Source organism: Cebus imitator, unplaced genomic scaffold (genome assembly GCF_001604975.1).
Source record: "Cebus imitator isolate Cc_AM_T3 unplaced genomic scaffold, Cebus_imitator-1.0 Scaffold1003, whole genome shotgun sequence".
Lineage (NCBI taxonomy): Eukaryota > Metazoa > Chordata > Mammalia > Primates > Cebidae > Cebus > Cebus imitator.
The window spans coordinates 13,162-38,833 of NW_016108318.1; the positions used below are offsets into that span (position 1 = coordinate 13,162).

General features: G+C 41.8%; 1 protein-coding gene across 1 annotated transcript; it reads left to right on the plus strand.

The window, feature by feature from the left end:
- Nucleotides 1–340: 340 nt before the first annotated feature.
- OLFML1 (olfactomedin like 1) lies at nt 341–25,451 on the plus strand. The gene is made up of 3 exons (XM_017521247.1): nt 341–973; nt 3,063–3,351; nt 23,507–25,451. The coding sequence occupies exons 1-3, from the start codon at nt 845–847 to the stop codon at nt 24,295–24,297; spliced, it is 1,209 nt and encodes a 402-aa protein (XP_017376736.1). The 5' UTR covers nt 341–844; the 3' UTR covers nt 24,298–25,451.
- Nucleotides 25,452–25,672: the final 221 nt, after the last annotated feature.

Below are 25,672 nucleotides of genomic sequence, written 5' to 3' on the forward strand. Positions count from 1 at the left end.
CCTTACAAAGGAATTTCACTTTTTGATGCTTGACTCTGGAAGCATCACTGTATCAATGACTGTTGTTGTTCCTCTTCATCAATTTCTTCTCAGCTCCATCCTGAGATCTTTCAGCTGTCAGCCTGGGTGGCCAGGCCTGTAGCCCATTGTACCTTTCTGCCCAAGTGGTGATGCAGCCCTGTGCACTGGCTGTTCAGAGATAGTGGTAGATCCATGTTTATTTTTCCTGGCTGTGCCTTTAAGAGCTGCAGGAATGCAAAGGGAGTCTGGATGAGGGGTGGGGTCTCCCAATAGGGCTTCTGGGAAAAGGATCCTGGGAAATTTCGCCAGAAACTAAACTGAGATTCCAACTTTGAAAAGTTGGGGGTGGTTTGTGTTGGGGAAGTCCTGTGATTGGACTGCAGAATCCCCTAGGGAGGAGGAAAGCAAAAATAAAAAGGAAATAGCTAGAGGAAGGGAATGGCAGGGAAGCCATCTTCACCCCCAGCCCAGCGCACACACAGTTAAACCTGGAAGCAGCGTGCAATCACTAGCCTGGGGAGGGTCCCCATGTGTCAAGAGTGAGGGCAACAGATGCTGGACCCAGGGAGCTCTCTGCCACAAGTCAGTCTGCAAGGCCTCAGGGACCAACTTACCAACAGCTGGACTTGATCACCAGCTGGCAAACTAAGTACATGTATCGGGTGGAATAACAAGCGGACTTTGCTGTCTGCTGTGCAAAACGCTGTTTTTAGAGGATTTGTCACAGCAGCAGAGAGAAAGCAGGAGACCACCACCGGAACCCTCAAGACTTCTTTGAGAAGAGCCACCGTGTAAGAGCTTGCCCTGCTTGGTGTTTTGCAGGATGATGGTGGCCCTTCGGGGAGCTTCTGCGTTGCTGGTTCTGTTCCTCGAAGCTTTTCTGCCCCCGCCGCAGTGTGCCCAGGACCCAGCCATGGTGCATTACATCTACCAGCGCTTTCAAGTCTTGGAGGTAGGTGGCATCTGTACCCCTTGGACAAGGACCAGGCCTCCCAGAAGTCACTTTATTTTACCCATGCTTCTCTATCTACTGGGATGTCTTTTTCCCAGATAGCAAATGACAAACACATTGCCAAAGTTATACTTTAAAATGCTCGTAGTCTAGCAGTTGAGAGCCCAAATCCAGAGTCCAGTGTGCCACTCTCAGACCTTGAGCACAGCTGCACTTTGTGCTCTGATTTGGCAGTTTGTCTTATCTGTAAAATGGGGATAATAGTAGAATTATGTTGTAAGTTTATTCTGAAGATTTAATCCATAGCTGAAATACTGTCTGGCATAATGGTATATACCTAAAATGTTATTATTCACCATAGTTCATTTTTAAAATATGAAACTTAAAAATGTTGGTCAATTTTTCTTCATGTTTAGTGTTTCAGGCTGATGGTGGATTTCAGCTTTTCTTTTTGTCTTTTATGATAAACCATTAGGTCACTGTAAAATGTCATGATATCAGTGTATTGAGAAGCTAAGTCTTAGTTTCATTTGCTGAACTGGATTTTGATTTAGAAGTGAGCAGATCTCAGCAATATTAAACAGCAAGAAAGCATTTGGGCTACCACCTCATTAAAATGTGCAAAACCGGACATTTTGGCAGCCTCAACAGGCTCCCAGAGACAACTGTAACCCTCCACCCTAGCCTTTGCCACACCCTGGCTTTGAATCTTCATACTTAATGACTTGCTTTTGTACAAGCTAAATTGATAAATAATTTATCTTCTTTCAAAGAAACCCTTATTGCTAATAACTATTTTCTACATTTTCCTGAAAAATCTTCATGTCCAAATTATTTGTTCTTCTAGTTACAGCCAGAGTAACGTAATTCGACACAGCAGGCCAAACACATTTCCTAAGGGTGTCCAGCCAACAGGCTGAGGCCTGGGGGCAGTGGATGAAGTGTTCCCAGGCCAGTGGCCTCTCGTGCTTCTTCACGTGCTCCCTCCTGAGCCTCACCTCCTTAGAAGTGCCAAAATGTTGCTCAACCAGGATCTCTCTGCATTTAGCACTGACTTGCCCTGGCAGTAAAGCCAGCCAAATCCCTGCAAATTATCTTTCAATACTTTAAGAGCTTGTCAAGGGTATAAAGTACAGACTAATCCCTTCATGGCTATGAACGTGGATTTGAAAAAGACAAGGATATGATCTGTGTAGATATTCCCACCACAGTCCTGACCTGAGGTGAAGCCAGGTTGCAGGTAGCAGTCACTGTTGGCCAGCGCAGACACTCAACCACAGAGTGATAGCATTCCCAGCCTGAGAAGCCAGTCCCGGAGGAGTAGGAAAAAAGAGGGTAGGGGTTTAGACAATTATTTTGTGTCTCTCTTTCTCCATCTTTCTCCCTTCAAAATGAACAGTCTTACATATTGCTGTTTGGAGTATACATTTTTATATTTGTGGACAGCATTTTGACAAACTATGCCAAATTAGCTTTAAGTAGACATTGTCTTTGACCAAGCAATCCCATTCCCATTCGTTTATTCTTTTGTTCAACAAATATTTATTGAATATTATTATGTGCTTTGTCCTGTGCCAAGTGCTAGGGACAAATCTTCTGGAAATCTACCTTAAAATAATCTGATGAAGATGTAAATACAAAGTTTTTTTTTTTCTTCTCAGCATCATTTGAATGACAAAAAATTAAAAACTATGTAAATGTACATCAAAAAGAGTAACAGAATAAGTAATGGGATATCATTTCAATGGAATGCTCTCATTAAAACTACGGTATAGGTATACATTAATTGGTATCAAAGTAAGTTCACAATGTATCTGCAAGTGAAAAAGATACAAAACATATGTATACTAAAATCACATTTTAAAACATATGTTTATATATGTATGACTAAATGCCTGGGAAAACTTTTAAAAACTGATATACTAAAGCATCAATAGTACCTTTGAATTTAGTAATTACGGGTGACTTCAATTTTTCCCATTTAATTATTTGTAATTTTCTAATCTTTTTCTGTGAATGATAGCTATTTATATTATTTGGATAATTTAAATAACAAGCAATAATTTGCAAATTTATTTTCTGACTGAAGCAAGGGCTGGAAAAATGTACCCAAGCAACGAGGGCATACATTCAAGAATTCCAAGAGTTCTCAAAAAATATATCTGTCATGCTGGGAAGATGTCAGACTCACACAAACGAGTACAAGAGTGCAGTGAGTAACTTGGCACTGAGAGTTGAACGTGCCCAACGGGAGATTGACTACATACAATACCTTCGAGAGGCTGACGAGTGCATAGAATCAGAGGACAAGACACTGGCAGAAAAGTTGCTTCAAGAAGCTGAAGAAGAGAGAAAGATCCGGACTCTGCTGAATGCAAGTAAGAAAACTGCATCTTTTCCTAGCCCTGCTAGGGACTATCATGCTCAGAAACATACAGACTCAGAGCAGTTAGGGAGCATCATAGAATAATGAGAGTAAGAACTGGAGGTGTGTGCTTTTGTGTGTGTTGCTGAGAGAGAAAGCTGTACAGAGAACAGGTGTCCAAAGGGAAATCCATTCTCGGAAAGCCACTCTTTCTTTCACATGGAGCACCTAAAGACTCCATAGAAGGTCAAGGCTATAGTGCTAAAGGTTAGACCAAGGAGACCACCTCCTGATAAATCTTGGTTTGGTGGAGGTGTGTGGTCCCAGATTCTTTCAGGGAAAGTGGCAGTTTGGTGGATTCTACATCCAGTACTCAGGGTATAGAGAGCACCTGCAAATGTACCAAGAGACAGTCTTAAATTGGAAATGGCAGCAGCCAACCTTCAGGGCTGGGAACTGCAGTGAATTACTATTGTGTGTGCTGTCTGAGATGGTGATATGCATGCGATGTGGTCTAATCTTGTGATCCATCAGAATCACTTCCAGGCCATTAAGAATAATGTGTAGCAGCTCAAATTATAATAAACAGTATCAGGCAATAAACGCACAAATGACAAGAAAAATTTTCTGTGCATGAATCTATTTCATTAAAACAATGAGGGAGACAAGTCTCCCACCTCAGGGTTTGTATTCTGAAATGTTTTCATTGCAAATAGGAAGACTTTATTTACATGCTAATTATGTCTGTACTAATACAAGAAACTCCACCAGGGAAATGATATATAAGCTGAGTGTCATCGTTGTGCTAAAAGTTTCACTTATCTTCTCAATGTAATCCTTCTAATAACTTCATCATCACTATAAGGAAAAGGGTCTTCCTAAATAAGGTGACATTTGGTCTGAGTTTTGAACAAAGAAGTTAAAAAAGAATGAACACAGGGTACTTCAAGTCAGAGCAAAATATACCAAAGGCATGAGGGTACTGTAAACCTTAACAGGTATGCCCGCAAATATGGCTGAGTGAAAGCTTTTTAGAGAGGTGACAGTAGGGAAACTAGGTTGAAGGACCCAGATAATGAGAGACCTTGCATGCTAAATGAAGGAAGGTGACGCTCACTGGAGAAACTATAGAGAACCATTGAGCAGTTTTTAACAAGAGCATGATACAAAGGAAGAGGGTAAGACTAGAGAGAGGAGGCCAGTCAGGGAATGCTGCAATAACTTGGGCGAAAAGTGACAGTGTTGCCATTAAGTATCACGGGACAGAGAACAGGTGGATTTGAGAACCATTGAGAGTTAGAATCTACATGGCTTTGGGATTGCTAATTAAAAGTAAAGGATGAGTGAGAGAGATGAGTTCAGGATGTGTTCCAAGTTTTGGGCTTAGGTCATTGAATGGTTGGTATGAAATATGTGGAGATGGAAAACTCAAAAGGAGTTTGGGAAACTTATTACTCTACTATTTTTTTTCAGAGTACTTATAACTCTGAAAACTTTTAGTTCATTTATTGGCTCACTGCTTATTTCCTACTTCCCTATCTGTAATGTCAGCTCTTTGAGAGCTTGGAACCCCAGTTTCATGTTCAGTGCTGTGTCTCCAGTGCCTAGAATGGTGTCTGCATTCAACAAATAGTTTTCAGTGAGTAATTAAAACAAATGAATGAGTGGATATAGGGATTGTCAACACAGGCAGAGGGGTTAGTTATGCTTTGGAAAAAAAGAAGACATCTTATGCCTGAGTCAGAAGAAAGAGAGGAGGGTGCCTTGCCTATACTATGAAGCAATGGGTCAAGTGAGCAATCCTTTATGGGCCTGACATTGTTCTGAGATGAATCATCCTGGAAGAGGGAGAAGCTGGGGATAAGCACAGAGTGTGAAGGAAGGAAAAACAGAGGATGAACAGGGGCTTCCTAAAAAGTTGACAGGGAGGACAGTGTGCTAATGTGGCCTGGGCTACGATGTGTCTGAATTTTCAAAGTGGGGGGTCAGGCAGGACCCTAAGTCTGAATAGCAGTGCTTAATTGGATCCCTGAGCTGTTCCTGGTCCCTGAACACTCTCAGCCCACCAGGCCTTGAGATTACTCCTTCCCATTCCAGGTAGAGCTCAGTAGAGGTCCTGAGACTGGACTTGCTTTTTCAATCCCCATCCTCTGCCCCTCAGACCCTGTAGTCCTGAAATATCCCCTCTCCTAACTCTGTGGTAAATGAAAACTCATTTCTGAACTCTCAGAGATTGCTGCATCCATGTCTGTTATCTCTGGAGCTCACATCTGATGCTGTGTTGGTTTGTAAATCAGCCAATACTTGTTGCCTCCCACTACTGGATGGGCCCTGTGCTGTACAGGAGGGATGGAGGAGTGCGTGGGACACGTCTGCATCCTGCTCTACCTTCCTTACTGCTTTTCTTGCCTCTCACAGTCTGCCTGCTGTCATGAGACCTTCCCACAACACAAAACAGATCACAATTCGCCTCTGTGTAGAACGTATTTTTGTTGTTCACCATCAATTACCAACAACAAAAAAATCCATTCAAATCTCCTAGCCTTTTTTTTTTTTTTACATAGGAAAGGTCCTTTACAAAGTGATCCAAGTTGATCTCCAGCTCATTCTACCATAACTTACCTAAATGCAGTTTAAATATACATATATTTATGTATGTGTGTATATTAATTTATATATTAAAATGTATTATATATGATTAATATTTTTTTCCTAGAAATCCTTTATGATGCAAAAATGCTGTAAATTATTTGTGAAGACCTATGAGGGAGAGGATAGAAGTGAGGGAGGGCTGCCAGGCAGATTGGCCTATAGTGCTCCTGGAGCACTTCATTGAGTCCTCCCAGGGAGCATCTCACATACCCAACCACACAAGTATGTATGTATTTGACTCATCAGTCATTCCACAAATACTGACATCTTCATTTCTGCATTCACAGAACCTAGGTCATGTCCTCCCATGGAGGAGGCCATAGAAATTGTTTACAGAAGAAATAATGATGGCAGAGACCCCTGCAGAGCTTAGTTTAGGGAAAGACAAACTTGGAAACAATCACAACTGTGTGATTAGTGCCCCCCTGACTTACTATTTTTAGAGGTTCTCTATCTAGGAGTAGGCTTCGGAATACCAATTTATTCTCCTGTTACACACTGTTTTGTATTGTACATATTACGTACACTCCTGTCTTTTTTTTTTTTTTTTTGCCATTTCTGTTAGTAACTATGCCTATATCAGTTCTCATGCCGTACAACAAATTACCATAGATTTAGCATCTTAAAACAATACACACTTACTATCTCAGAGGTTCTGTGGGTCAGGAGTCCATGCATGGCTTAGCTGGGTCCTCTGCTGGTAGTTGCAGGGCTGGGACCCTCAGCTTTTAGAACCTCTCTTTGCCATAGGCAGTGCATGGCACAGCTATTGCTCCTTCAAGTAGATGGAGAGTGCTTTTCTTTAGGAGGCACCTAGTCCCTCTTTTAAGGGTTTTTATCTGATTCAGTCAGCCCACCCATAATTTCCTATTGATAACTTCAAAGTCAAATGATTGGGACCTTATTTGTATATGGAAAATTACTTCACCTTTGTGTGACAATGTAATGCAATCACCCAGAGTGCTGTCCTGTCATACACACAGGTCCTGCTCACACTCAAGGGAAGGGAATTACACAGGGCATGTACTCCAGAGGGTAGAAATCCTGGCGACTGTTTAAGAATTCTGCCTATCACAGTGCCTCAGTCTGATTGGCTCAGCTGGTGCTACTAATTACCTGTACCTGCCTTCTTCCTGGAAGACTCTGATCTTCCTGTCTTCTAACCTTGGCCTATAGAGACTGTGCCAGTTACAGACCTTCCACTAAGTCCTAAAGTCTCAAGTTAGCACCCTTCTGTGTGCAAACACCATGGGATTATGGGCTAGGAAAGCATCACCAGAGATCAGATCAGAGTGTTTCATTCATAGGTACGCATTGTCTTAGAGAGTTATAAATGCCGGCAGAATAGATGACGCAACTTCCTTGGAAAATTTAACCTTGTATCTCAGGAGACCTCCAGAAAATTATAATACTGATCTCAGTGCTTCTCACTTATTTTAGGAATGTTATTCAGGCAGCTATTAAAGACCAAGTATTGAGAATAATAAGATAAAATTGCTCTATAATTAAGCCATTCCCTATAGAGCTATTCTCAAATCTTCAGTCTTTATTTAGAGATTATCCCCAAATGATGTCCACATGAGGCTTCAACCTCAGCGATGTTTTGGGGGTAAGTAAAATCTAAGTATTTTAACTCCGTCTGTCTCACTCTTCCACTCTCCTTTCCTCTCTCCCCTCATATTTACACACATACACAATTTAGAATACAAAGGAGTGAACACTATTAGAATATAATCTAACTTATATTTTAAAATTATTCCAAGTCTTTAGAACTACAGCTATTATTACTAAAATATAATTTTGTATTGCATTTGATAATTTATGGTAAAGAATCATTGCCTCAGACAACAAGAATTTATCCAAATGATACTCTTTGGAAGATTCCACAGGCCACATTCTTGTGTGGATACCAGTATTAACCTCTTTTTAACTCATAAATAGCCTGTGAAGAAAAATTCTCAAGGAAGTCAAAACAAGCCATTAAAGCAGATTTTATTTTATTTCCTGTTGTCGTCCAGTTCCTTTTATTGCAAGGGTGCATGCAAGTTACCTCAAGTAACCTTCACCCTGCTGAATGAAATAACTCACATCTTTTGTTAGGTCACGTTTCAAAGAACAAAGCCTGTTGCAGCATATTTAAAGCCTCTGGGATCTGTCTAGGTTTTATAAGTGTGCATGACCCATATTCAAAAACATTAAAAGCAAGACAACTAAACAAAAATCCCCACTATTAACCAAATAAAATGTATCTGTTAGCCAACTCTCAAGGTCCATTAGTTTGTGATGAATGGAACAAAATATTAAAAGAAGTATAACTATTGGTACAGATGTGTTTACCACAAAAGAAGGGATTGAAAGTATAAATGCAGGTGTAAGTAGAGGTCCGTGTGTGTGTGTGTGTGTGTGTGTGTGTGTGCGTGCACATGTGCGTGCATGTGCCTGTGTGCACCCAGCTGTTTCTGCATTCATGGCGGCAGCAACATTAGAGGTGTATATACAGTACAGCTTATCCTGTGCTTTCGCTTGGAAAGGCCATGCGCATGGGTCTCTGTGCCAGGTTCAGAAAGGCCTGTGTACACAGCACTTCTTTTGTTTATCCATCTGAAAGGCCTGTGGTCTATGAGGACACCTCCAGCCCCATCACTACAGATTCTCACAGAGGGTTAGCTTGTGGCTCCGGGTGCTCTCAACATCCACTCATTCTTGCAATAACTCCTTTGTTTATTTAACAAATGCCCAACTGAATTCTAGAACTATGTTGGCATTGTGCCAGGCATTAGAGATGGAATGTGGGATAGAATAACATTCTTGTCCTCAAAAAGCTTACAGCCAAGCGGAGAAGCTGTCTAGACAAATCCTGAGTGATGATGGCTCTGATGGAGGGAGTCATAGGGTGTCGCAAAAGCACAGGGGGCAGGCATTAAGTAGATATGGTCAGGTTGCCATGTAGATGGGGGGATTGTGGAATCTGGAAAGTAGCCCTCAAGCTGAATTTTAATCATGGAAAAGAGCTAATTAAGTGGAGGATCAAGTAAAGGGCAGTTCAAGAAAGTGAAACAGCATGCGGCAGCACAAAGGCATAATTGGGCTCACTGTGTTTGTGGAACAAGTTGTTCAATAGAGCTCAGGTGAAGGAGGAAGTTGTAGAGAGGTGATGAAAGGAGCAGAGATGAGCTAAGCTCCTCTGAGCTAAACTAGTTCACACTTGCAAGCTGTAGGGAATCAGAATAATGTGAACAACAGCAATTAATGTTACTGAATGCATATTATGTACCACATAATCCATAAGCATTTTATATATTTCACTGGGCTATATCATGCAATACTCATGATAACCCTGTGAGATAGGTATTGTATATTATCTCTTGTTTTATAGATGAGGAAACAAGGACACTAAAGGATAAGTCATTTGTCCAAGGTCACAAAACTAATAATGGCAGAGCTGCAATTCGACCCAGACAGCTGGTTCCTGAACACAGTAACCTCTCCCATTGTGCTGTCTTCAGAGTAGTGATAAGCATGGGAGTGTTGGGGCTCAGAGGAGGTTCATTCTGGCTACAAGGTGCAGAGCAGAATGGCAGTAAGGGAGGCTGATGGGACACAGAAGAGAGAGGCTGAACCCAGTGAAGCCATCTCCAGGACTGGCAGGGAGGCACATGAGGTAGGAGCCTTCTGTTGTGAGAGTAAGTGCCTGGGTTCAGAAGTTCTAGCTGTTTCTTATCTCGTCATGGGTCACAGTATAAAAGCCAAGTTAGTTTTTCTAGTCACTATTTGATGATGATTCTTATGTACAAACAAACTGCTTTTAGATCATTCTTTTAAACTCTGGCCAAAAAGGTCCAATTTTCTTTCCCCACCCTCTTGTTTTTTAGTTTTTTAGTTCCCTCTGTCCAGCTCTCCTGCTATTCTGAAAATGTAAAATATACTTCATGTATGCCTCTGTCATTTATGCTGTCATTTCATCACTGACTTTTAAACAGTAAAACTCCAGTGCTTTCTCCACTTTTTGCTCAGTTAACAGAAGAGTCGCACAAATACTTTCTTGGACTAGAAGTCTTCCCTTTGGCCCTCGTCTGACTGGTCACCATATCCAGTGGATTCTTCCTTGTGAATCTCTCTCAAGTATACTCTTTCCACCTATACTGCTCTCTCACCATCTCTAATCTTGATTCCTATGAAAGCCTCCCTGCTGACCTTCCCGCCTCCCATTCCTCCCTGTTTCAGTGCTTTATCCTATATTGCCACAGAGTAATCTTGCTAGAGTTACCATATCGCTGCTTTATCCCCTTCAATGGCAACCGAAACCCACAGGGAAAAGCAACCCCCCAAAAAATAACATATAAAGAAAGTCCTTTACAACCTGACCCCAGCCCAACCTAGCTTTCTTTGGTTTAAGTATGAAAGTAATACTTGCAAATTAAATAAAAACTATGAATATGGTGTCCACTATATGTGTTGTGGTTACTTTTATCATAAAAGTGGATAAGAAGCCAACAATTGAACACGGCAACTTTGAACCTCCCTCAGCCTCTCGTGCCACTGCTACCTATCCCTATCTGCCTAGCGCTCTGTCCAGCTCTCCTGCTATTCTGAAAATGTAAAATATACTTCATGTATGCCTCTGTCATTTATGCTGTGTTCCCCCAAGTCTATCATTGTGCCTGGAACACAGTAGGAGATCAATCTTTTCTGACCTGAAAGAATTGTTTATTTGAAAGTGGAAGGAACCATTTGCCAGAGATAGCATTCAGCCCTTACATCTGACGTCTTGTCTGATGCCCATGACAACTCTACTAGGTTAATACTATTACAGCTCCTTTTCAGATGAAGAACCTTGGCTTAGAGAGCTCCATACAGCCCATCTCCTCTCCCCACATTCCTGCCACATACAGGAGTACGCACTACCCCAGACACACTAGATCCATCTCTGCCTCCATGTCTACTCACATCTCCACCCCACCCTCTATCAGTTATCTGTTGCCACAATAATGCTACATAGCAAACCATACCAAAACTTAGCAGGTTCAAACAACAATCGTTTATCATTTCTCAGGAGCCCACAGGGTGACTGGGTAGTTCACATGTGCACCTGCAGTCAGTGGCACGTTGCCTAGGAACAGCTGGGTGAGGATGGCCTCAGCTAGGGTGATTGAGCTGTCTTCTGTGTGGCCTCTGCTCCTGCAGGAGGCTAACCTGGACTGGCATCATGATCAAGGCAGATGTCTAAGAGAGAAAGCAGAAGCACAAAAGGTCCCTAGAACTTAGCCTGGTCACTTTAAGACTTTGCTGTTCTGAGTCTGGCTCTGAAGCTCACCCCTCTACTATGACCTCTGGTTACACCTTTATAAGGGTTTTCATCTCAGTGCTTCTGAAAACAGGCAGCAATCAACACTGATTTTAAAATATGCAAATGTTTACATGAAAGCAGTGAGTCAGGCATTGGTGTGATTAACAATTTTGAGGAGGTGTCACCAAAGAACCAGCAAGAAGGCTGCTGCAAAGTTCAGGTTCAGGAAGCAGACCCTAGACCCATCACATGGTGAGGAAGGATAAAAAGAACAGGATGAAATGAGATGTACGTCACAGAAAGAATCCATGGGAAACATCAAAATGACTTTGTGTTTTCTAACTGTACATAGGTGAATGGCAGTACCGCAGCTAGAAATTGAGAGCATTTCCATCCCTTTCAGTTGGGAATATTACAGGGGAAAAAAAAAAAACACTATGAAAAAAATCAGCTCAGTCTTTAAATGAGAAATAAATAAAAATGAGAAGTTCATAATTATAATGTTGGAATGGTTACAATGTTGTTGCAGTTAGATAATTGGTGGAAAGTGTAAACTGTTTGATCAGAAATTCCCCAGAGCAGCCTGGGCAATATAGCAAGACACCATCTCTACAAAACATTAAAAAAAAATTATCCAGGCATGGTGACATGTGCCTGTAGTCCCAGTTACAATGTAGCTGGGAGGTCTAGGCTGCAGTGAGCCTTGATCATGCCAATGCACTCCAGCCTGAGTGACAGAGCAAGACCCTGTCTCAAAAAAATAAATTCCCCAGAGGATGACCCATTTCCATGCTTTACTTTACATGAGTGTTGACAAGCCTGGATGCTCTAGGACAGTTCTCAAACTTTCAAGTTCAGAAACCCTTTACAGTCATAAAAATTATTCAGCCTCCAAAGAGGTTTTGTTGAGGTTGGTTATAACCATTGATATTTACTATATTTGTAATTAAAATGGAGAAATTGTAATAATATGTACCAGATACTATTCCAGAATAAGACATGTAGCTGTGAAAAAAAAAAAAAAACCAGATAAGAAAAAGCCCCTGCTTTTATTTATTTTCATTTTTTAAAGCTAACATTCTATTGAGGAAAGCTAAACAATAAAATATGTTAACAGATAAATGTATAAGTATGCAAATAGAATATAATAAGTACTATAGAGGAAAATGAACTAAGGGAAGGAGTTATGGAGACCTGGACTCTTCTAAAAGGAGGCATTGGAAGGAAGTTGTCTATGTTGGACTCCAGAGGTAGGGACCCCATGGTGGAACCAGGCTGGACTCACTCACACCCCACACATCTTCCCAGCTTCCACATGCTCCACTGAAGTTGTCAACTTGATGTTGTTGGGCAACATACATGAGTGCATGTGAAAAGCCATGTGTCAAGTCTGTTTTCTTTTTCATAATTTATTGCTATTATCAGTAAAGCTGTTAGTGTTCAGGACTGGGTGCCATGGAATACTCTGAATTTAGTGTGGAAATCTAGAAAAACCTATGATATAGATTTAATAAAGGATTCTGTGTGACTCACTAAAACCAACACATAGAGCAGTTATTGAGTGCCAGGCCCTGTTTCAGCCCTAATCCTGGGTTCACAGCCCTTCTGCAACACCAAATTGCCCCATGGCTCACTGAATTTTATACAGTTCCTGTTTTCCTGCTACCCATCCACTAAAGTACTCAGCAAAATATCACCCGCTAATTTATGCGATTTCCAGGTTGGCACAATATGAACTGGGATAGGAACTTTGGACACTGACAAATTCTGCATAATCTCAATCTAATTAGTTTCTAAGTTTGGAGAGTATGCAATAAGTTGACTAGTGAGGGATATATATATATTGTGTCCCAGGTACTAAGGATAAATAGAGTCTAAAGTGCTTGCAGGGGAGCAAAGCGAATAATCAATTCTAGTTCAGCATCATAAGTGCCCTGGAAGGGGCTGCACAGAATGCTTTCAGCAGATAAAAATGGCCAACCAACAGCTCTGCAGGAGCAGAGTATTTTGTTTTGAATAATGAGCGGGTGTATTCCAAGTTAGCAAAGGTGAGCTAAGGAAAAGTCTGAGCAAAACCTAAAATTTGTGGGAAGCCATGGCAGGTTTGGTGACTAGTGACTAGTGTGATGAGGAAGTGACAAGAGAGGAAGTTGACTAAGCACTCTGCATGCTGTGCTGAGATATCTGAAACTTATTCTGTGGGCAAACAATAAGTCCATGCTGATAATTTTATAGTAATAGCATGATATTTTATAACTGACTACCAGTCTGAAAGCCATCATCTTTGTCATCTCAGTGCCTGTCATTCTACCTATCAGTTGATAGGTATTGACAAATGTTTATTAACATGATTACAATCCAGGTGGTTGAAAAAGTCAAGTTTTATGACAGCATTTCAGGAAGCAGTCAAGTACTCAGGGTTTTAAGAGAATTCTCTCCTCTTTAATGAATTCATCACTCTTCTCAAGCCAACCTGCTTTTCCTTCTCTGCTGCTATTTCATGTACCCTATCACCCCATTTTTGAGTCTGATTTGGTATTACCTGGTTCCCTCAATTGAATCAGTTATTATGAACTGACCGCTCCTTTTCTAACGACTTATATCCATCACTATTCGGATAGCTCTCCTCTGGATTATACTCACAAATTCATTACCTGGTTTCCCTCTGTCCTTCCCCAGCCACAAGCCATTCTCCAACAGCAGCCAGACCAGTCTTTCTGATCCTTACCTCAGATTGAGTGACTCCCACATAAAGGAATAAGTCTCACCAAATTTGGAGAGTGTTGCTATTAAATCAGGGGAAAAGTATTTAAAAGATTCAAATAAGTGATACTTGTGTATGAATTTACTGTGAGGCCTTGGGCCAAATTCTATCCTAATTGCTTCTCTGCAATTCTGCCTGAGGGGGAAACCCAGATTCTCATTCTCTGCTTTGCCAGGGAAACCTTGCATGTCATTGTCTCTGTTAAAAAAATTTGCATCTTGGCTGGACCCAAAGGTTTTAAATTTATTTCCCATCCTTCCTCAATCTTTTCTTCCTGCTAATTATCTCTTCTCCAGAGAAGCACAGCAGGAAGTTTTAAAATACCCTTTTAATTGAACACTGTAAATATATTATCCTCAAATTCCAAAAGAAAAGGAATTTATCAAACTTACAGGGTATCAGCCCTGAAAATTATGTAGACAGTATCCAACCTAAACCTCTTGTTTTACACCTGTGAAAAACAAGGTTGGGTTGACAAAGGGACTTTTGGGGAGACACATAGAGCCAAAGGCTGAGTTCAGACCACTCACATCTCTGACTCCAAGTCCTAGGTTTCGTCTACAAAGGAAGGAATAGGAGAAGGAGAAGGAACGTGGCCAGAATTCTATTTCTCTTTTCTAGAACTATGTTTCCCTGACCAAAACCATATATTGACTCTTTTGTTATTTCTCCAAGTGTTCTGCATTAGAAAGGAGGAGTAGAGGGAGAAAGAAGCATGTTTGTGTTGGTTTCTGCTGTATTTTATGTTATTGACTGATTTACTTTGTTTTGTTTTGTTGTTTTGAGACAGGGTCTCCCTCTGTTGCCCAGGCTAGAGTAAAGTGATGCACTCTCAGCTCATAACAGCCTCAACCTCCCAGGTTCAAGTGATCCTCCCAACCTCAGCCTCCCACATAGCTGGGACTACAGAGGTGTGCCACCCTGTCCAACTAAATTTTGTATTTTTGTGTAGAGACAAGATCTCACTATGTTGCCCACATTGGTCTTAAACTCCTGGGCTCAAGGGGTCCTCCCACCTCAGCCTCCCAAAGTTCTGGGATTACAGGCTTGAGCCACTGTGCCCAACCATTTCTGCTATATTTTAAATGAACATTTTCTTATGGGTGAGACATTAATATGCCTTGCTCTTAGACACAGTCCCTCCATAGATGGGCTGCAAGCCTGTTGACTTTCCTTCAGGCAAGAGGGATGGGTAGGCTGGGGGCTTCCTAATAAAGGCCCATAGTCTGTGACTAGATCCCAGAAGGCCAACTGCTCTCATCCACCCTTCTGTACACCTAGATGGTCTTCATCCTTTCCCACCACACACATACATACACACCACCATGCCCTTGGGGTTAGCTAGAGGGGTCCTGACTGACTGCCTCCCAGCTTAGACTGAGCTCAGAGGACCCCATCCCCACCTTTATTGGCTGTGTAACCTTTCCAAGTAGCTTATATAAGCCTTAATGTTTTCTCATTTGGAAAATGGGGATTAAAATATCTACCACCTAAACTTATCATAAGAATTATATGTGTTCTACATTTTAAACATATATTAAAACACCATAGTATCCCCCATCAATATATATAATTATTTGTCAATTAAAAATAAAATTTTAAAGAGTTTTTTTTTTTTAAAGAATTATATAGGACTGGGCATGGTGGCTTACACCTGTAATACCAGCACTTTGGGCGGCCAAGGCCAGTAGAATTGGTTGAGGCCAGGAGTTTCAGATCAGCCTGGTGAATGTAGCATGACCCTGTCTCTAAAATAATAAAATAAAATAAATTTTAAAACCTTAAAAAAGAATTATACGAGTTAATGTAAAGTGCCTAGCACAGTACCAAGCATGCTGTATGTCAGATATATTTGTCAGGTATTTATTAACTTCTCTAGACTTTGTGCTTGCTCCTTAATAGGTGTAGCTTTTGGGCTTTTCTCACAGCCAATAAACCTTCCCTCTTACCCCATAAATGTCCTCTATGGTCACTTACAGGCTTAAATCTTACTCATCCTCTGTGATCAGCATAGAATCAGGGAAGAGCAGAGGCTCTTCATGAGACAGGTTAGGCTTGGGAAACCGAAAAGGTGTCTCGGGCTCAGGTGGAGGGGTGGCCCTGGCAAGCAGAGCAGATCATTCATTCCTCATCCTTCTACACTGCAGCCTACGGCCCCCAGTAGCGCAGTGTGACAGGGGGTTCTTCTGTTAGCTGCTCCGGCAATACATAAGGTTCCCTGTTGTCCCAGGTTTCTCCACATTCCGCAGGGCTTTGGCTTCCTATACCCCAGGCTGACCCAGGACAATGTTGACCCAGAGGCTATAAGAAAGCAACCCCTCAGGCTGATGAAGCATGTTAGCAGGGGAACACGGGGGCAGCTGATGGCTGAGAGACTTCTGCAGCTTGCCTCCAAGTCTGGCTCTGACCACAGTATGAGCCAGGCAAGGCCACTGTGTCCCCGGAAGCAGCCAGTGATGTCATGACCACTAAAAGGACTGATTTCCTGACACTCGACTCTTTCCAGCTAGGGTTAATCCCACCCCCACTTCTGCCATGTATTCCCTTCATGAAAACCTTGCGTCAGATTTTTTAATGGAATAATGGATTTGAAAGTATCTTAAAAGCTTTAAAGTACTTTACAAATTATTATTTACTTAAGATGAGCCTGCAGTTAGAACTCCGGAAGTGCAGTAATATTTAGACTTTAGAAAAATATCTGCTTAAATGAGGCTATTTTTTTTAATTCATTCAACAGATATTTATGAACCCCCAACTCACTGAGTTAGGACACAATATCCATGAAGATGAAGGAGTAGAAACAAGGAGTCTAGGAGCGGGAGAGAAGGACAATGAGCTAGCAAATAAAACAGATGAAATAATTAAGAGTATGGCAAGTGATCTCAAGGAAATAAAAAAAGGGCTACAGTAGATAATTTTAGGGTAGACGTATTTGCATAATATGGTCAGAGGAAGCCTCTTAAAGAGATAATATTGAAAGTGAGACTTGAAGGCTAAGTAGGAGTTAACTGTGGGAAGATCAAGAAAAAGAGCACTCCAGGCAGAAGATTGCAAGTGCAAGAGCCCGAAGCAGAAACACATTGGCAGGATCCGAAGACAACCAATGTAATCACAACACAGTGAGCAAGGGGAGACAGATGGCAGGTAAAGTCACAGAGAAAGGTAGGGGCCACCTTATATAGATTCCTTAGGCCAAGGGTTTAGGTTTTTTTGTTTCTTGTTTTTTGTTTTTGAGACAGAGTTTTACTCTGTCACCCAGGCTGGAGTGCAATCGCACAATCTTGGCTCACCGTAACCTCCACCTCCCGGGTTCAAGCAATTCTCCTGCCTCAGTCTCCTGAGTAGACGGGATTACAGGCATGTGCCACCATGCCTGGCTCATTTTTTGTATTTTCAGTAGGGATGGGGTTTCACTGTGTTGGCCAGGCTGGTCTCGAATCCCTGACCTCAGGTGATCTGCCCACCTTGGCTTCCCAAAGTGCTGAGATTACAGGCATAGGCCACTGCATCCGGCCCTATGTAACATTATAATTTAAAGGGAAGTTTTACTATCAGGATTTGCTGGTGGTAGAGAATAGAAGGAAAGAAATCAAGGATTTCCAGGTAAGAAAATTAGTTTATGGTTCTTGCCTGAAATGGGAAAACTGGGGAGAAAGAGAGTTTGGAGGATAAAAGTAAGAGCTCTGCTTTGGACAGGTTAAGTTTGAAGGTATCCAAGTAGGGACACTGAGTAAGCAGGTGGATAAGTGGGTTTGGGACTAAGTAGATATCCAGATAGAAGCTAAAGATTCGAAGTTGGTAGTCATCATTATTTAGAACTTCCATGGTCTCAGAGATAGAATGAGATGACTTAGAAAGTGATTGTTGATAGAGAAAAGGGGAGGCCTGAGGACAGAGTATTTAAAAGAGGAAGATGAGAAAGAACTGGCAATGGACATCAAGAAAAAGCAAGCCAGAAAGGTGGGAGGATAAACATGAAGGGGATGCCCCAGAATCAAGGGAAGAAAGGGTTTCAAGGGAAAGTACTGATCAAGTAATCAAGTTCTGTTTCAAAGTTGATCAGGATGAATCCTGAGAACTGACCCTTGGATTTTCCAACATGGAGGTTGTTGGGGACCTTGAGAGAAACGGATTCTGAAAAATGGGCAGCAGAGTTTAGACCAGTGGAGAATGGAAGTCTGATTAGAATGGCTTAGAGGATCATCAAAAGTGAGGAAATGCCTCTTTCAAGGAGTTCTAATAGAAAGCAGAATAGAGAGATGGGACCGTGCTAGTATGTTTTTCCAGGATGGATGATTTACTGAATGATCCAACAGGGAGGAACAGACTACTGAGGTAGGAAAGGGAAGATAATTTCAGGCGATAAGTTCTTGAGTAGGTGAAAGGGGAAGAGATCCACTGCAAAAGTAAAGAATGCAGGAAGGACAGCAGAGAATGTAGGGTCAGGAGCAGTTTGTTGTGGATTTGGTTGTTGAAAATTCATTATTCATTCAGAAAATACTGAACTACTGTGTGCCAGATGCTACTCTAGGAACAAGGCACACAGTAGTGAATGAAACAGATAAGACAAAGCTTATAGCCTCATAGAATTTACATTTTTTGAGGGGAATCAAGCAATAATATGCTAATGACAAATGTAAAATATGTCAGACAGAAGATAGTAAACACTATGGAGAAAAATGACCCAGGGTAAAGAAGTCACCAGAGAGTTGGAGAAGAGGGTTGCCTTTTTTATAGGGTGATGGGAAAAGGTCTAAACAATCAAGGACCATTTGAGAACAGGCCTAAAGGCAGCAAGGGAGGAAGCCATGCAGATATTTGTTTCCAAGCAGAGGGAACAAAAAGTGCCAAGTCCCCGAGGCAGGAGTGTGTTTGGTACAATCTAAGAAATTGCACAATTGTACAAGCCATGTGGTGGAACAAAATGAACAAGGTAGGGGAGAAAAGGGAGACAAGGAGTGGGAGAACAGAGAGAGAAGCAGTGGGAAAACAGCTTACAGGTGACTTTGGAGGTAAAGACCTGAGCTTTGTCCATTTCACTGTGAGTGAAATGAGAAGCCAATGGAGGGTTTCAAGCAGGCAAAGGACACGATGTGACTTACATTTTAAAAGCATACCTTTGGCTGCTTTGGACTGGGAGGCAAGGTTGGTGGCATGAACACCACACAGGAGATTGCTACAGTAATCCAGGCAGGATATGGTATAGTTCTCCTCAGACTGCTTCTGCTTTCTCACAGAGTAAGCAGTAACTCTCCGTGCCAGACTGAGAAGGGTATGACGGAGGCTTGCAGGGAGATGAGAAAGTATGATAGTCACATGGAAAGCATGATAGGACTGCTACCCACACAGCTGGCAGATAACAAGCAGTTTGCTAACATGCTTGCTTACCTCTGAACCTCTGGGACTCATCTCACTGTACATCTCTCTTCCTCCTGTCCAATCTTTTTTCCTTTATCCTGTTTCTTGTCCTCTGACTCCGGCTGACCTTCAATGGGCTTTAAGAACCCAAGCATTTATTAAGAAAATGACAACCTGCTGACCCATCCGGGTTTTTTTGGTTTTTTGTTTTTTGACAGGGTCTGGCTCTCTCACTCAGGCTGAAGTGCAGTGGCAGGTTCTTGGCTCATTGCAACCTCCACCTCCTGAGCTCATGTGACCCTTCTACCTCAGCCTCCTGAGTAGCTGGGACTACAGGTGCATGCCACCACACCTGGCTAATTTTTGTATTTTTTTGTAGAGATGGGGGTCTCACTCTGTTGCCCAGGTTGGTGTTGAACTCCTGAGATCAAGCGATTTGTCTGCCTTGGCCTCCTAAAGTGCTGGGCTTACAGGTGTGAGCCATGGTCCCTGGTCCACATCCAGCTTCTTATACCAAAGCCTTTCAAAGAATTTGAAGGAGCTCCTCAGAATGCTCTATCTATCATTCCAACACTTTATACCCAGAAGTCAATGAGGGAAGCCCAGGGTTCTTATGCTCTTTCTTATTAAGACTACTGTTTCCTACCATAATATGAACCTCAGCAGAATTTGGGGTAGACCTGCAAGTTTCTTCATGCTCCTACCAAGACCACCACTCTCTGCTTCCATAACACTGCTCGCCTCACAACAGATGCCCTGACAAGGGAGTCCCAACAAGAAATCCAGAACTGGCTGGGAGTGGTGTCTCCCACCTGTAATCCTAGCACTTTGGGAGGCCAACGCAGGAGGACTGCTTAAGTCCTAGAGCACGAGACTAGCCTGGGCAACATAGTAAGAACTCATCTCTGCAAACAAACAAACAAAATTAGCTGGCCATGGTGGCATGCGTCTTTAGTACCAGCTACTCAGAAGGAGGAGGTGGGGGGATTGCTTGAGCTCAGGAAGTTGAGGCTGCTATGAGCCAAGATCATGCCACTGCACTCTAACCCTTTGATAGAGTAAGACCCTGTTTCAAATAAGAATGGGATGTGAAGATGTAGATACAGATAAAGCCTATTCTGCAGGAGAAGCTGCCTACAAAATGATGGGAAGAGATAAAGAAGCAACTAGAAAAAGGTGCCTAATTGAAGGTGAATTGTTGTTTTAATATAGGCTAGATGCTTATAAGCTAAGGCTAAGAATCTAGTAATGAAGGAGAAATTAAAGATAACAGAGAGGGGATAATTCATCAAGGAAGTCTAGAAAAAGTAAAGAAAGGATGAGATCACAGTACAAGTTAACATACTAGTCTGGGACAGGAGAAATGACACAGTTTCTTTTAAGATGTGTATGAGTATAGCAATAAGGGAATGACTGAAGAAAGGTTTATAAGTGAGGAGACAGGAAGTGAAAAGAGTTCATGTCTAATGGTATTTATTTTTTCAAAGGAGTTAATCTACTGTTGGTGAAGGGACTGGCTGGGGCAGGGTGGGGAAGATATAAGATAGCTATTATGTGGGAGATGGTGGGCTAACCATGAAGACCAGTATGGTATTTAGGGCTTAGCTGACATTGGAGACTCCTTATGTGTAGTGGCACCCATATACACCACTGTGAGATTTTCCTTCACCATCGACACTCAACCCCAGGGCAGAGGCAGATGTTTGAACTCATCCTGGGCCAGGGACTTTTGTTGGCTGGATATTGTGGCATAACTGGGGTTGATGGGTGAGGATGCTGGTGAGAGAGCTATTACAGTGGTTTAGGCAGAATAGGAAAGAAAGTGAGGTCAAGAGAGGGCTGATGACCTGGGAAAAAGTAGAGGCCAAGGACTGGAGGGCATGAGCAAAGGAGTGAGGAAGGGAAGAATAATTGCAGTGAGTGGGATATTAGAGTTTTAGATTTCAGATATGGAATAGTTGTGGGGAATGGGGAGATTCAGAGTATAGTCACTGGAGGAGGATGCTAACGTGGTTTAAAAGTAAGTTTCATTGAATTGAAGAGGTGGACATGTTCCATGCATATAGGATAGTGTCCTGGAGACTGCCAATGATTTAGACTGGAAGGAGTTGACAACATGAGGCACATAGCATGAATACTACAAAGGAAGAGTATTTGCTGTAGCTGGGAAGAATAGTAGTCTGAAGTGGTACTGAGGAGCTAGAAAAATCTAACTCCTTCTTTTTACTTCATTTTTCTCCTTTCTTCTGGTTTAGACCCTTTATCATCCCATTTGGATTAAAGAAATAATCTACTAATTGATTTCCCCAATTTTGGTTTACCTCCCAAGTGTCTATCACACACAGGACTTCCAGCTTAACCTTATAGATCAGTCTTGACAGCCTTTATTTCACTCCTGATCAAAAATGTCAGTATTTCTCTATCTATGTAATAAAATCCAAATTTCTTAACCTGGCCCTTAAGATTCCAGGCATAGAGACAGCTTCAGTCTACGACCTTGAATAATACAGTTGCTAGGGGTGCTGATCCCTGTGCATTTGAAAATGTATGTGTAACTTTTAACTCCTCCAGAACTTAACTACTGACAGCCTGCTGTTGACCAGAAGACTGACTGATAACATAGACATCGATTAACACATATTGGGAATGTGATCTGGTTCTTTCTTATTTACAAACCCCAGACAAAGAGAAAGTTGCCTCTGAAGTAATGCATTACAGCTGGGAGAAAGAGCACTGTGGCTTTATTCTTAAAATAAAGTAAGCTAGAGAAAAGAAAATGTCATTAAGAAAGCCATAAGGAAAAGAAAATATATTTACTGTTCATTAAGTAGAAATGGATCATCATAAAGGTCTCCATCCTCATCGTCCTCTTCACACTGAGTAGGCTGAGGAGAAAGAAGAAAAGAAGGAGTTGGCATTGATGTCTCAGGGTGGCAGAGGCAGAAGAGAATCAAAATTTTAACAGGATCTGCACAGTTAAAGCTCATTTTCAAAGGTCAACTGTACTTTGCTTTATATATCTAGTTTGAAGCAGTATCAAACATTAGCTTGTATTGGTTTAAACTCTACACTTCTTTACTTAATCTTAGAGGACTTTTCTGAAAGTGGTTTTGTGTCTGGAATGGTTCTCCTCTCCCCTCTGAGTATAAAACTCCATTTATCCTTCAAGGACCAAATCAAATGCAGACTCTTCCCTGTATCACATGACATTTCCCTTCTCTAGCCTTCTTAAAATTCCACTTTACTCCCTATCTTCTAGTTAGTCCTGTACCTAATAAGAAAGAACCATGCCCAATTTATCCTTGTAACCCAGCGCATAATACCTCACCTCACTCATTATCTTGCCCCTTGTAGGTATCCAGTGTCTGCTAACTAAATGCATTCATACATTCATGAATAAATAAACAGAGCTCTTATAATGTTGTAGTCATGTTAAGGGCCAGAATCCTTCACTAAATGATAATCTCCTCGAGGTTTAGGGTTGATATCATATTTTTTTATCCTCAATACTTAGCACCATTCTGGGAGCATTATAAACTAAGTACACACTACAATAAAATATTGGTAAATGAAATTGAATTAGTGGCTTCACACCTAAGTCCTTCTCACTGTGTCAATCCCAAGTGCTCTGGAGAGTGAACAGGGTCTCTGAAATAGCAAATAGTTGTTCATATCCTGAAGTGAATAAAATGCTGACTCTTAGAACTGGATAGCAAGTCTCTTAACAGAGACCCATTTATTTATTTATTCTTTCATTCATCAAGTCACACCATGAATTGTGATTGATCTACATTCAATAACTATTATAGAAACTAAGGAAAAAACAATCTGTGGCAATAAAGAGGTGAAAGAATGGCTTGGCTTCTTGCTGGGATTTAAATGCCCTGTTTTTTAAGGAAACAAAATGCATGCCTATGTTGCATGTTCGATCTAGGATTTTCCAAGAGAAATTCTTCTAAGGACTGTCAAGTCACAGTAGAATTGAAAATATTCCCTACCAGTATTAGACCTGAAAGGAAACAAGATTTGCCAAGCATGGTGAGCCTTCCAGAAAGCAGACAGCTCATGTTTATAAAGTAATCTCTCCTTTTTCTCCTGTTTGCCCAGGCTGTGACAACATGCTGATGGGCATAAAGTCTCTGAAAATAGTGAAGAAGATGATGGACACACACGGCTCTTGGATGAAAGATGCTGTCAATAACTCTCCAAAGGTGTACTTGTTAATTGGATCCAGAAACAACACTGTTTGGGAATTTGCAAACATACGGGCATTCACGGAGGATAACACCAAGCCAGCTCCTCGGAAGCTAATCCTAACACTTTCCTGGCAGGGAACAGGCCAAGTGATATATAAAGGTTTTCTATTTTTTCACAATCAAGCAACTTCTAATGAGATAATCAAATATAACCTGCAGAAGAGGACTGTAGAAGATCGAATGCTGCTCCCAGGAGGGGTAGGCCGAGCACTGGTTTACCAGCACTCCCCCTCAACTTACATTGACCTGGCTGTGGATGAACATGGGCTCTGGGCCATCCACTCTGGGCCAGGCACTCATAGCCATTTGGTTCTCACAAAGATTGAGCCGGGCACACTGGGAGTGGAACATTCATGGGACACCCCATGCAGAAGCCAGGATGCTGAAGCCTCATTCCTCTTGTGTGGGGTTCTCTATGTGGTCTACAGTTCTGGAGGCCAGGGCCCTCATCGCATCACTTGTGTCTATGATCCACTGGGCACTATCAGTGAGGACGACTTGCCCAACTTGTTCTTCCCCAAGAGACCGAAAAGTCACTCCATGATCCATTACAACCCCAGAGATAAGCAGCTCTATGCCTGGAATGAAGGAAACCAGATCATTTATAAACTCCAGACTAAAAGAAAGCTGCATCTGAAGTAATGTATGACAGCTGGGAGAAAGAGCACTGTGGCTTCGGCAGCTGTTCTACAGGACATTGAGGCTACAGCCCTTCACAATATAGTATCCCTAAAATCACACACAGGAAGAGTGTGTAGAAATGGAAATACATATGCATCCTTTCCCAGATGTCACCGCCTTAGGTATCTTCCAAGAGCTTAGATGAAAGCACGTCATTAGGAAAGTTTCAACAATGTCCATTACTCACCCAAAGCTTCTGGCTCTCAAGGCTGACCACATTCTGATACAGCTTACTTCAAGCCTTCTCTTTTACTGCTCCCCAGCATTTTGTAACTCTGCTTTCTTCCCTGCCACAATTAGAGTTGTGTGCCAGTCCCTAATACCACTGGCTTTTCTCTCCCTGGGCCTTTGCTGAACTCTTCCCTCTTTTTCAAATGTCTATTGACATTCTCCCATTTTCACTGGCCAACTAAAGTACTATTAATATTTCTTCTGTTTTGCTTTTGAGACAAGATCTCACTATGTTGCCCAGGCTGCTCTCAAACTCCTGAGCTCAAGAGATCCTCTTGCCTCAGCCTCCCAAGTACCTGGGATTATAGGCATGTGCCACCACACCTGGCTTGAAGTACTATTTCTTATTGAGGTTTAATCTCTATTTCCCCTAGCCCTGTCCTTCCACTAATCAAGGTGGGCATAACAATAAAGTAAAAATATTAACATTTGAATGTCACTTTCCAGGTGAAGAGTGTTTGCACATCATTTAATTCTCATTTCACCCTTGTGAAACATGCACAAGTCTTTACAGCTGTCATTCTAGAGTTTAGGTGAGTAACACAATTACAAAGTGAAAGAGCTGGAAAATACTACAAATCCCTTAGTCTTTGCCCAAGGAAGCATCAAATATGTACGTTTGTTCACCTGTCTTTTATAGTCAATGTGTTCACCATTTCAGCCTAAAAATAATAGTCCATCCCTTTAGCCAGTTTTCATGTCTACACAAGCTCTTTCAATAGGCTCTCAGACAATAATTCCTCCAGAAAACCAGTCTAAGGGTGAGAACCCCAACTCTAGCCTCCTCTTGTCTTGCTGTCCTCTTTCTTTTTGCTTTAAATTCAATAAAAGTCACACTGAGCAAATCACCTCATCAGGTTACATTTGCCCACATACCCTAGGCATAAAAGCTTTCTGGGAGTGTTGCTTGTATTAGGTTTACTGTGAATGATTCCCAACACACTGAGGCCCTTGGTAAATATTCTGGAATCTGGACAGAAGCCATACAACAGGCAAGTGGCTCTGCCATAGCAGGCATGTCCTGTGGCACAGAGGGCAGCGTGCCTCTTGACAGGAGCTTCCTCAGTGTTTCTCACGTGTTTGTCCAATTCAGCTAAGTTCAAAT

Excerpts from the sequence above, each read along its gene's own strand:
- OLFML1 (XM_017521247.1), top strand. The coding sequence starts at position 845 with ATGATGGTGGCCCTTCGGGGAGCTTCTGCGTTGCTGGTTCTGTTCCTC. Across the intron at positions 974-3,062 it reads AGCGCTTTCAAGTCTTGGAG|CAAGGGCTGGAAAAATGTAC; the intron begins GTAGGTGGCATC and ends TTCTGACTGAAG. Across the intron at positions 3,352-23,506 it reads CCGGACTCTGCTGAATGCAA|GCTGTGACAACATGCTGATG; the intron begins GTAAGAAAACTG and ends CTGTTTGCCCAG.